The following is a 12,056-nucleotide window of genomic DNA, read 5'->3' as shown; positions in this document are numbered from 1 at the left end:
TAATGATATATTTATATGATATATTATAATATTTTTTAAATTGTGAGAAAAGTTTAATAGTTTGTTAGGTAGTACACATTGTTTAAAATGTAATACATGTGTTAAAAAATATGTAATGATGTAAAAAATACTGTAGTAAATACCTGTTTACTGGTTCACTGAAAACTTATATTTGTGTAGCCGTCTTAAAAAAAATGATTGAATGTGTATAGGCTAACAAGGCAATATTAAAGATTATTGAAGCAAAAGGTATAGATTGATGTATAATCATTCGAATCATTCTAATAATAGATCAAATAAAATATTTAAAAAACATTTTGTAATTTAATGACATGTAGCCTACCTTCAGAAAAGTAAATATTTGTCACCATCCCAAATGCGTCCCGTAATGCTTTTCGAAGAAAGCACAGCTAACCTTTTTTGTGTACCGTAAATTAAAATAATTAATTAAATAAAATACAATAAATAAACTGGAAAAATAAAAATGGGTAGTTTAAAGTTATTTCCCCATTATGAAAAAAAAAGTAGTTAAAATAGCTAAATAACACTAAATTATGCATTGGAACAAAGATGCTATTTTCCAAGTTAAATATGATACTAAATACTTTTTTTTCTACAAACGTTACCCTTGGTAGAATGTTGTGATGTTTTTTTTTTCTAGTTATCGTGATATTAGGCTACATTTAACTTAAAATGAAATAACTGCAAGTAGGCTAAGTTATAGAAATGAAAGTAAAATCTGTTTTACCCTATAAAGGTTTACTCTGTACTGTTCTTCATAAAGAACATACTCTATAGCTGTTCTTGAAACAGTTTTGTTTTGTATTGTTTACACGGTCTAACACTTTAAATAGCGCGCAATACTAGTCGGATTTATCAGTTAAATAATCATTAGGGATATCCAAATGAAAGCGAAAGCAAGTGTAATTGTTTCATTTCGGGTCATCTCAGAGTTTCATAAATCTTATTTAGTGCTTGTGCATGCGCGTGGGTGGAGTTTCACCTTCTCCATATTCAGAAGTTGGGTGGCTGCTTGAAGCTCGCACTCTTTGCCGTATAAAGAGAGACCCTCGGTCTCTTTAAGACAAGACAAATTAACGACTTGTACAAATAATTGGCCGGATTGCTTCATTTTTGACATCACTAAAATATTTATGGTGCCCACTGACGCGCTTCATGCTTGAGACGAGGCCAGAGGACCATGATGGAGTACTTGAGCGACAAGTTCTCCTTGAAAAATCAAGCGATTAAAGGCAGCGATTACTACATGGACCAAGTCATGGAGACTTTAGACAATGTGCAGTACTACAACAAGATATCACCTAAATGCGTCCAGGCCTTCTCGATGCAGAGCAATGATCAACACACCACCATGGACAGATCGTCTCCGTGTGACAACCAAGACAGTAAGTCTGACTTTAAAAAAACAAAAAACACACACTCGCAAAGTTTTTTTTGTTTGTTTTTGTTAGATGTAACAAAACATGTTGCATAATATTTAAAGATTCTTCGGTGTTTTTGCAACACCTTGGATCATTAAATTTTTTTTATATGTTTCTCCAGATATTAATGAAGTTCTTAAAAGTTTCTTCAGGTCAATGCACTGGAGTCGTTTAGATTATTTAAAAGTACCCTATATGGGGTTTTCTAAAGTGAAAAATAAAAAGTCCTCTGTGGAAGGCAGAATGTTCTTCTGGCACCAATCTATAGAAGTAATTTTAATAACTTTTATTTTTAACAAAATTACAAGAAAACCAAATTACATTGCATTTAGAAGCTATTGCCAGTTTTGCATTTCCGACAAGAAATGTTTTAGCTGATATTTACTTAGTACGTTTATGATGAAATAACGTGTATGAATTAAATGTAAAACGTGCATATAGCATATTTAACCAATAGCCTATGTAACATTTACATTTTCAATATTTTGTTTTCGTTTTTTTTCTTTCTCAATTTGTTTCTAACAACTAAAAAAAGATTACGTTTTTCAAAAGTTGAGAAAGAAAAAAGAGAAAAGCTGAAAATTAGTTTAACATATTTTCACGGAACTTGGCCTTTGTCTAACGCTATAAATTTAAATAAACTTTGCTCTCTCTCTTTTTTAAAAAATCTTTTAGAAGCATTGCTATCTTATATCCGCTAAGTATTTGGTAACTTTTCATAAAAAAAAAAATCATTCGAAAAAATAAAGCTGCAAATAAGTGTTATTTACATTTGAAGATGAATATTCAAATAAATTGCCTAAACCAAATTTTTTCCTCATTGTACGTTGACTAAATGGGCAATTAAGACTACATATAGGCTATTCAATCTACTTTCCTTTCATTATAAAGTTACACTGGCCGTTGATAAATGTCCATGAGCATTTTCTTATTTTTATATATAAATGTGCATATGGTCTTAAGGTTTTCATCAGTTTTGAAATGATCATACTTTGTAAAATTACTCCATGGGGTTGTTTTTATGAGAGAATTATTCTGTGTTGGGAAAAAAGGTTTAAAGTTTTAGATGTAGTTTTAGATAGGGTGATGCTTAAAGTTTGTGTACTTTCATGTTAACTATCCATATTTGAATAATGATCAGGCGTGAGTTACTGCGCCCCTAAAACTGAAGACAGCAGCCTGCACGCGATGGAGAACTGCTGCAGCATCAGAGTCTCACCGGCTACAGCTGGACCAGACAAAACAGACCTGGACGACATCGGCGAAAAATGCGACAGCAACGTGTCGAGCAGCAAGAAGAGACGCCATCGCACGACCTTCACGAGCGCTCAACTAGAGGAACTAGAGAAAGTCTTCCAGAAAACCCATTACCCAGATGTGTATGTCAGAGAACAGCTGGCCATGAGAACAGAGCTCACGGAGGCCAGAGTTCAGGTAACTGCTCACTTTCATTTATGACAATTCTCTGAAATTCCCTGTAAGTGTCTTTTTAGACTGCTAAAATTAGGCCTGTCTGAGAATAATGTCTTTAACGTTACATTTGAGCTTTCAAAAGCCTTATTGACACTAAAATTCAAATCACTTTTTAGTCCTCATGCATGCATTCCTCACCGTGAAAAAAGCAACTTATATTTTTGCCTTAAAAGATGCCGTGTAACCTGCACTTTAATGCGCTTTTCCAAAATTACTTTAATTACCGATTTTTAAAATGTAATTACCGATTAACAAAGTCGTTAACCCTATAAAGCTCATAAAAATTTAATGATGTAATAAATAGAATAGATGCATATAAATGATGAAATGTTTACACCTGACATGTATTACCTTTATTTTGTTATGGATCTGTATTTGTTTGTAACAGATAAAGTTGATGAACTATATCACAGCCCTGTAATTAATTATAGCTTCACATTTACACTACACCAACATATTTGAATAAAAAATAACAAACGTAGGCTACATAACAAAGACATGATGATAAAATAAAAAAATAAATGCAATTTATTCTGTAAATTTGTGCTTATATAAAATGTTAACTCAATATTTAATCTTTAATTTTACATCATGGAAAAATAACTTTTCTTTTTCTTTTTTAGGTATGGTTCCAGAACAGAAGAGCCAAGTGGAGAAAGCGAGAAAGATATGGGCAGATCCAGCAGGCCAAAAGCCACTTTGCAGCAACCTATGACATATCAATGCTGCCCCGGACAGACAGCTACTCACAGGTAATTCACTTTATTTATCTGTACAATGGTTTTATTTAAAAATAAATAAAATTAACCAATGCATGGCTGTCTATAGGTCCCCACTACTCAAATACAAAAGAATGCTTGCCCTGGCTTACCATCATTGTTATTGTGATTTATATATATATATATACATACACACGCACACAGACACACACACACACACATATATATATAAATATATATTATTTGTCTAAAAAATAATCACATTTATCATACATTGTAAGTAGGTTTCATGACCTATTTTGTTAAACAATTATTCAAGGTGACAAAGTATTTACTGATCTGATTAGAAAATTTGACTGTAACGTCACAAAACATTTGACCAAATTTCAGCGAATAGCATATGGTCCTTTCAGACACAAACACATGCATGAATTGTCGACAACTGGCCTTATAGCCTTTCAAGCTTTAAACCGTTTTGACGGATGTGGGCAGTCAGTCAGTCTGCAGAGAGCTGTCTCACGCTAACTGACAAAAGCTGTTGAGAGGATAGGAGATGAAGATTTAGATGGCACCACGGGACCTCAGTTTCCTTCATCAGAGTGGATTCCTCACTCGTGTGTTTTCCATAGTCACATAAAAAAGCCTGTGCCTTTATAGGACAGGTCTATATTGCACCGGGCATGTTGTAAGGAGAGGTGGGAGGGTGCTAAGCCTTGTGTTTGTCTTATGCCCAGATTTTTGTGGTAAACACAAATGCATTTTTGTGGGCTGCAGGGTTTGTTTTTAAAAGCCTGGTCTGGATTTATTTAAAGTCTTGGACATAATTGTCACTGTATTTTAACGTAGATTGAGGGTGTATCTGATATGATGTCATCGCGGTTTATCATGAAGCATTTTCCCAGGCATACTAAAATGCATCGATTTAAATTTTAAAATTGAATTAACTTTCCAAATCACAATCTATATTTATGTACCATGAATTTCCAAACATTTGGATTTCTTTATTTTGATTATGGATTTTTTTGCTTCATGACTTCCTGCCCCAGCCCAAGCCTGTTGTTGTTGTTTTTCATCGCCAATTTAATCTAGACATGTAGCCTACTAAAGTGTTATTGTCTTTCCATTATTTGCTTCTTAAAAGGGTTTTTCACGCAGGTCGTTCTAGACCTCACATTTAACCCCGGGTAAAGGAACGTTTCACACTTGTAACACAGAGGCTGGTTAGCACTGCTTTTACCCCGAGGTTATGAAACCCTTCAACGCAGCAGGGTTAGCACCGATTTTGCGCTGTTAACCCTATATTGCCATGCCAAACATGTACAGCGTGAAACGTCAGTTTACAAACAAACAGTTTTAATTGTTAGCCCTTGGTAAAGTATGAGCAGTGTGAAACTTAAAGCAAGATAACCCATGGAAATAAGGTTTCCATGGGTTTCAGAATGACTTACACCCTCAGTAAAAAAAAAAAGTAAAAAAAAAGTACAAAAGCTGTCACTGGGGCAGTACCATTTCAAAAGGTATCCTACTATAAGGTAGGCCTATTAATATGCACACCTTATGTAGCCTACTTCTATGTACCATTAAGGTATTAATATTCTAATATTCACCCTTAATGGTTAATAAGGTACAAAGGTATATTTTTTTCTGAGAGTGCAGGGTTAACTATTATAGGGTGAGAAGCCCTAAAGTGTTGTGATTTTATAATGCATTTTGATTTTTACTTTATTCCTCCTTCCACACAGATTTCCAACAACTTATGGACAGGTCCCACTCCAGGCAGCTCTGTAGTCTCGTCCTGCATGATCCCGCGTGGTTCCCCTCCCTGCGTGACGTCTCCCTACCCACACTCGCCGAGAGCCGGTGAGCATGGTTACGTGGGATTCCCCAATCACCAGCAAAATCAGTTTGGAATGTCTCTCAACAACTTCTTCGCCGATTCACTTCTGGCTCCTTCACCGAACAGTCATGCCGCGTTTGAGACCAAACCTGAGTTTGAACGGCGGTCCTCCAGCATTGCTGTGCTGCGGATGAAGGCGAAGGAACATGCAGCCAACATATCTTGGACCATGTGAACTCAGAACTTATTCTAATAGTGCTGATCTGAAGAGTTTTTACCTATAACTGTACAGCCAGCTACTTTCATTAATTTGTTATTATTTTATTGGAACAACAAATATATCAACCGTAATTATAGACTGTTCAAAAATTCTGGAAACGTTTTCTGTCTTTTCAAATAGAATTTAATTAAGAAACCTCTTGATTAAACAGTAGTTGTTCTTATTTTGTGTTAGCATCTCTTGTTGTTGTGAATATGAAGGGCACAGAACTCGACAGTATTATACTTTCATGACTTTGACAGAGATGTTATGGCCGACATACTAACACTATGTCTGTGTGCTTTGCAGCAAAGCTGTTTAATGCTCTCTAGCTGTGGCTAGTCTGTAGTGCCACATGCAAAGGAGCAATTTTTTATTTTATGGTAATAAACTTAATTAAAATGACAGTTTATTGTATGTGTTTCTAATTGTTTCATTCTCTTAGCTCCTTTGTTTTGAAATATTTTAAAATGTAATTTATTCCTGTGATGGCAAAGCTGAATTTTGCAGCCATTCAGCCTTGAGTGTCACATGATCTTTCAGAAATTATTCTAATTGGCTGATTTCATGCTCAAGAAACATTTAGTTTTTTTCCCTATTGTTTTCAATGGTAAAAACAGTTGTGTTGCTTAATAGTTCTGTTGAAACTGTGATGAAAAGGAAGTTTAAAAGAACAGTATTTATTTGAAAAAAATTATATATATATATATATATATATATATATATATATAAAATGTTATATTTCTTTCCAAAAAAAACAAAACAAAATCTTTTGAACAGTAGTGTAGGTTCTTTGCAATAGTTTATTATTATTATTATTATTATTTAAATGAAGTTATGATCTTATATAAGTTTTTGAGTAAACTGAAAAAATAAAGAGTGTTTAAAATATTCTGATTTAATTAGTATTGACCCTAATATTGACTCCTCTGCTGACACTAACCTTACATATTTCTCCTTTTGAGATGAACACAACTTTATCAAGTTTCTCAACTGCTGCAGTAACAGTAAATTCTTAATTTGTATAAACCCAGTAAATACCAGTATTCATTAAAAATAACACAGGGATGCATATTCTAAAAATGAATAGAAGAATATCTTAATCTAAAATAAATTTTATCATTTTACATGTTTATGTAATGAGTTTAAAAACATCTAATCATTGGTTTTTTTTTTTTTATTCTATGATCTACTTGATATAAGCTTATGTATTATTTATTCTTAGTATTTTGTACTGAATGTTGTGATATGAAACTTTGTTAATATTTGTGTATTTATACTTGCATTGTAATCTCTGTATCTCGGTCCCTGGTCCATCATTTTTCTGGATCCACATCTTCACTGTAAGACTGATGTTGCAGCACATGTGTGGCAGAAGATCCCAGCACACTCTGCTGCAGATGAGATCCATCAGCAGGGTGAATGGGTTTGACCCTCTGGGGTGAGCCACGCTCATTAATAAAGACCCTCACACGCTTGGGGGAGTGAGACACGTGAAAGAGACAGATCTCTCTGCTGCCCAACACTCCAGACCTGCAGTTGGGAGGAAAAAAAATCTAATTTTAAAGCACTAAAAAATTACCTATGCATTTAATATTTCCTCCTTGATCTTTCTTTACAATAAAATACAAACAGATTGTGATTAGATGGTACTGTGCTCAGAATTTGTGTTTGCTTTTAACCCATCCAATTGTGCTCTGCTTTTAACACACAGTAGTGAACATACACCCGGAGCAGTGGGCAGCCATTTATGCTGCAGTGCCCAGGGAGCAGTTTGGGGTTCAGTACCTTGCTCAAGGGTCTCACGTGGTATTGAGGGTGGAGAGAGTGTTGGTTATTCACTCCCCCACCTACATCCCTGCCAGACCCGAGACTCGAACCCATGACCTTCAGGTTACAAGTCCAACTCTCTATCCATTAGGCCATGACTACCCCTAGTTTAGTAAAATAAAAGGATCTCACTAACCATCATAAAGTACAAATAACGAATAAAAACAATCTGGCTTGCACACAGAGCAGGCATGAATTTTGTGAAGGACATTTAAGCTGGCAAGTGCAACGACAAAAACAAAACACACAGGACTTTGTGTAGAGACTGATGCGATGCCTCTTGTCCGACAATTTATGCCCTGATTATGAATGGCTGTTCTCCAGACGATTCCTTGATGGACATTCTTGGCCCTACTCTGCATTCAAGCACAATGTGGTCTTTATAATTACAGCACGCAAGTAAACACATTTAGTATGTATTTCTTGTGGAAGGCTTATTCAGTCCTCTCAACCCACACGTCCAACTGGTGCTGTACCAAAGGAAACAGCACACGTCAGACATGTCGCGTCACTGTCAGAGGTAATATGTAAATGTAATTCTTGAGTTTTCTTTATTTGTATATTTGATTTGAAGGTATCAGGGGCAATTACATTCCAAGGTCAAATTCTGCAATCCTGTGCAATCATTCACCCACACTACATTACACTCACTCTGGGCAATAATCTTGATGTCCAGTAGAGTACAAAGACTGGAAAGTGGACAAATTCACTAAAGAAATAAAAACTTTAAAAGGACAAAAAGAAGATACAGTTAAGGAAAAACAACAACAACAACAACAACAAAAACATTTGTTAATGTTAAAACAACTATGCAACACAAAACAATAAATGAAAAAGCAGAAATGTGAAAGGTAATGTCCAAAATCATTGCTTCTACCAACAAACACTGTAATTGGATAAACTGTGTAAAAAAATACAATAAATAAAAACACACAAACAAACTTGCCCTGGACTTGAGAACGCGAACATTTTAGCTGACTTTTGCCAAAATGAATGCCAGTGTGGTTTTATTGTGTAATAAATACTGTTCTTTTGAACTTTCCCAAAATAATGCACCAAATCTGCATATCAGAATGACTTCTGAAGGATCATGTGACACTGAAGACTGGAGTAATGGCTGCTGATAATTTAGCTTATCCATCACAGGAATAAATTACATTTTAAAGCATATTAAAATAGTAAAGTTATTTTACATTTTAAAAATATTTCACAATATTACTGTATTTTTGATCAAGTAAATGCAGGCTTGGTGAGCTTATAAACAGTAGTGTAATTACAATACAGAAAATGTGTGTGGGTTAGTTAGAGAAAAGGGAAAATAAATGTCTAGAATTTGTCTGTTATATTGTTAGATGATGACAATTTTTCTTCATATTCTCTGCATATGACGTTATAATATTATTTTACATATATTAACTCTATAGACCTGTCTCTGGTAACAATTGTCAGAAACAATATGCAAACAATGAGCTCATAAAGCAAACAACAGCATAAGGATGGATCACTGCAAAACTCTTGTCTTTATGATACTGAATGTTCTCGGATTTTATCATTACAAGACACAAAATAAAACATGGCCCGTTGTGAAATATTGGATAATGCAACATTTAAGGACCTTTGGGGCACTTATGGCTCGTGTGCTACGAACTGAAGACCAGCCAGACAAGAATACACTGCTTTTTGCTTAAGTAAGTCACATTTCTTGTTTTCTTTCTATCCAAATGCCACATACATTCTCTGATGGACATTTCAGCTGGGTCCCATCATTCACAAAAACTCCCAGCATGCAGCGGGTCGTGATGTTTTTAGGCCTATGCCGAGCGAGGGGCCAGCTATCGCTCTTTCTGCCAGGACAGTTATGTATGTTCAGTAAGAGCAGCGGTGCTAGAGTCCATACTGGGCTTCATGATTAATGAAAGCATTCCCCGAACCGAGTCTCCAGCGCAAAAGAAGCCCTGTGAGTTATTGTGTGTGAAGTGATTTTTTTATTACATTTTCACACAGAGCTGGGCTGTTTCAGAGAGCAACATAAAGTCATATAGATCAGAAGGAGAAGCCTATGATTGATGTAAATGCTAACAAATAGTAATGTTAGTACCTGAGACCCAAAAACAAAGAGGACAGAAAGACTGATCAGGTGAGAGAAACGTTACTAAAAATATCAACTGGAATTATTTAAAGTGTTGAGTTTTATTTGAAACCCTAACACCAGATTAAGCTATAAATAGTAGTCATTTTGTCTTGTAAGGAGCACACAAAAAAGTTCAGCACGGTAGGCTAGTCCATTGAATCTGTGGGCAGAAAGCCTTTACCTTCATTTGTTGTGGCTGGTGAGTCATTATGAGAGTGTCAGGTTTGACGTGTAACGTGCTCATGAATATTCAGATGTGGCGGTACCCCGCTGAGATAACAATGTTTACTAATGCCAAGAAAAACAGAGGCAATAAACAGGGCAATTAACCATCAGAGACAAACAAACTCAATACATGACCAATTACCTGTGATGTCTAGATTTGAGTATTCAACATTCAATTACATTGGTATATTAAACAATAGTGCATTCATCAATATTTAATTTTAAATGAAATCATAACGTTTTAGATAAAATCTATTTCTTACACATTAAATGCACACTTAATATAAAGCCAAAAAAGACAAGGGGGGCCAAATTTTAAGTTTGTTGGTAAAATATAGAATCGCTCCAAAAAAAATTTTTTTTAGAAATGCTTCCAGAGCTCACCCAAAAATGAAAATTGAGTCATCATTTATTCACCCTCATGTCGTTCTAAACCTATGACTTGCATTTATCTGTCTGCTTATTTGACTGACTTATTAAAAAGAACTTGTTCATAAGAGTCATTTTATGCAAATCGAACATCACGGCTCATGTTATGTTAGCACATGCGTTAATACAGTACATACTGAAACTGCATAGGGATGAATACAAAGCTTTCCTGATTTTACATTACTGTCACACATTTTTATATTTGTGGCAGTCCGCAGCCCTGACTTGCTAATAGTTTTAGTCTAATTTTATGTTTTACCTAACATTCAAATTATTCCGCCACATGCAGTGTTATTTTAATATTATTGATCTACTATCAATGTTTTATTAATCTTTTGAATATGATTTTTTATATTTTGCAATTTTTTGTAATTTGAATTTTCCTTAAGTTTTAATAATTTTGTTGTTTTTATATATTTTATTTATATTTTTTTATTAAATTTTAGTTTTCAATTTTATATATACATTTTTTTTTTTTAGTTTTTAGTTTGTTACACGCACACATCACAAATTAGTTAATGATCTGCAAAGCAAATGATCTGAAACCACATCATGCTAAAACTACAATCACATATCAAATGACAAACAAGTGGCCTCTTCTCCAGTGACTGGAGTGGGACTCTCACTGAGACAAGCACTGTTCCATCAGCTTCACTACATTAAACCCTAGGAACAATCAGATCTGAAGAACCACTGCAAAAGAAGCTATAGTGAGTGAAGTGAAAATATGCGGGTTAGTTATACATCCCTCTGTATGACCTTTCTTGTTTACTTCTGTTGTTCATGGTATTGGGAGTTTGAATGCAGCTTACAAATAAATTACTTTACATGTGATGTTATGAATACAGGCTACATCCGTCTCAGTCCCTCAAAGTAATAGCAGAAGCCAAATATAAAAGCTTTCTTCTTAAAGTCAGACTTTAGTTTAAAGATAAACGTGGTGTCTAGAAAGAGAAAGTAAGTCATCCTTTGATGATAAAACACATGGCTCTCAAACACCTCCAAAAGTAATCTCTAGATTGAAGACAGTGACATATCACCTTGTCACGATCTCATGAACTAATGGTAGAAATGTTCGTTTCTTATCACGTATATTGATGTGATCTGCTGACCCTGTGGGCATCTGAAGCCACATCTCCAACGTCAAGCCAAGTCCTCCCACTTGGCTCTTCTCTTCTCCTACTGGCTTTGAAGTTCATTCTCCCCAAGCTGGAAAATCTCAGGGCCAAGTCACCTCAAAATTTAACGCTGAAATATTAAAGATACGACTTCATAAAGTACAGTACATGTAAAATTATTCTTAGGCTAAAGACTTTGTAAACCACATATTTATCTTCCAGCGACTCCCAACTTCATCCTCAGACCATTCAAGATATAAATGAGTCTGTTGTGATCATCGGAACAGATTAGGAGAAATTTAGCATAACATCTCTTGTTCACCAATGGATCCTCTGCAGTGAATGGGTGCCATCAGAATGAGAGTCCAAACAGCCGACAAAATCATCCAAAAGTTGTCTTGTGAAGTGAAAAGCTGCATGTTTGTAAAAAAACAAATCAATCAAGGCATATTTAACTTCTAAAATGTCCTTTATCCATAATATCAATTTCTAGTTATATATATAGCTCTACATGAGTATACTGTATGTATATTGATAAAATTTGACATATTTATATCCAACTTTATATAAAGAGCTGGGCAACAATATAGTTT

General features: G+C 34.7%; 1 protein-coding gene across 1 annotated transcript; it reads left to right on the top strand.

Moving 5' to 3' along the window:
• The first annotated feature begins 1,086 nt into the window (after positions 1-1,086).
• On the top strand, positions 1,087-6,137 carry LOC306888037 (ALX homeobox protein 1-like). Its single transcript, XM_079446134.1, has 4 exons — positions 1,087-1,406; positions 2,584-2,876; positions 3,539-3,667; positions 5,377-6,137. The coding sequence occupies exons 1-4, from the start codon at positions 1,202-1,204 to the stop codon at positions 5,704-5,706; spliced, it is 957 nt and encodes a 318-aa protein (XP_079302260.1). The 5' UTR covers positions 1,087-1,201; the 3' UTR covers positions 5,707-6,137.
• The last annotated feature ends 5,919 nt before the right edge of the window (positions 6,138-12,056 follow it).

This window comes from Barbus barbus (genome assembly GCF_936440315.1).
Source record: "Barbus barbus genome assembly, chromosome: 22".
Classification (NCBI taxonomy): domain Eukaryota; kingdom Metazoa; phylum Chordata; class Actinopteri; order Cypriniformes; family Cyprinidae; genus Barbus; species Barbus barbus.
This window is presented reverse-complemented; position numbering and strand designations above follow the sequence as displayed.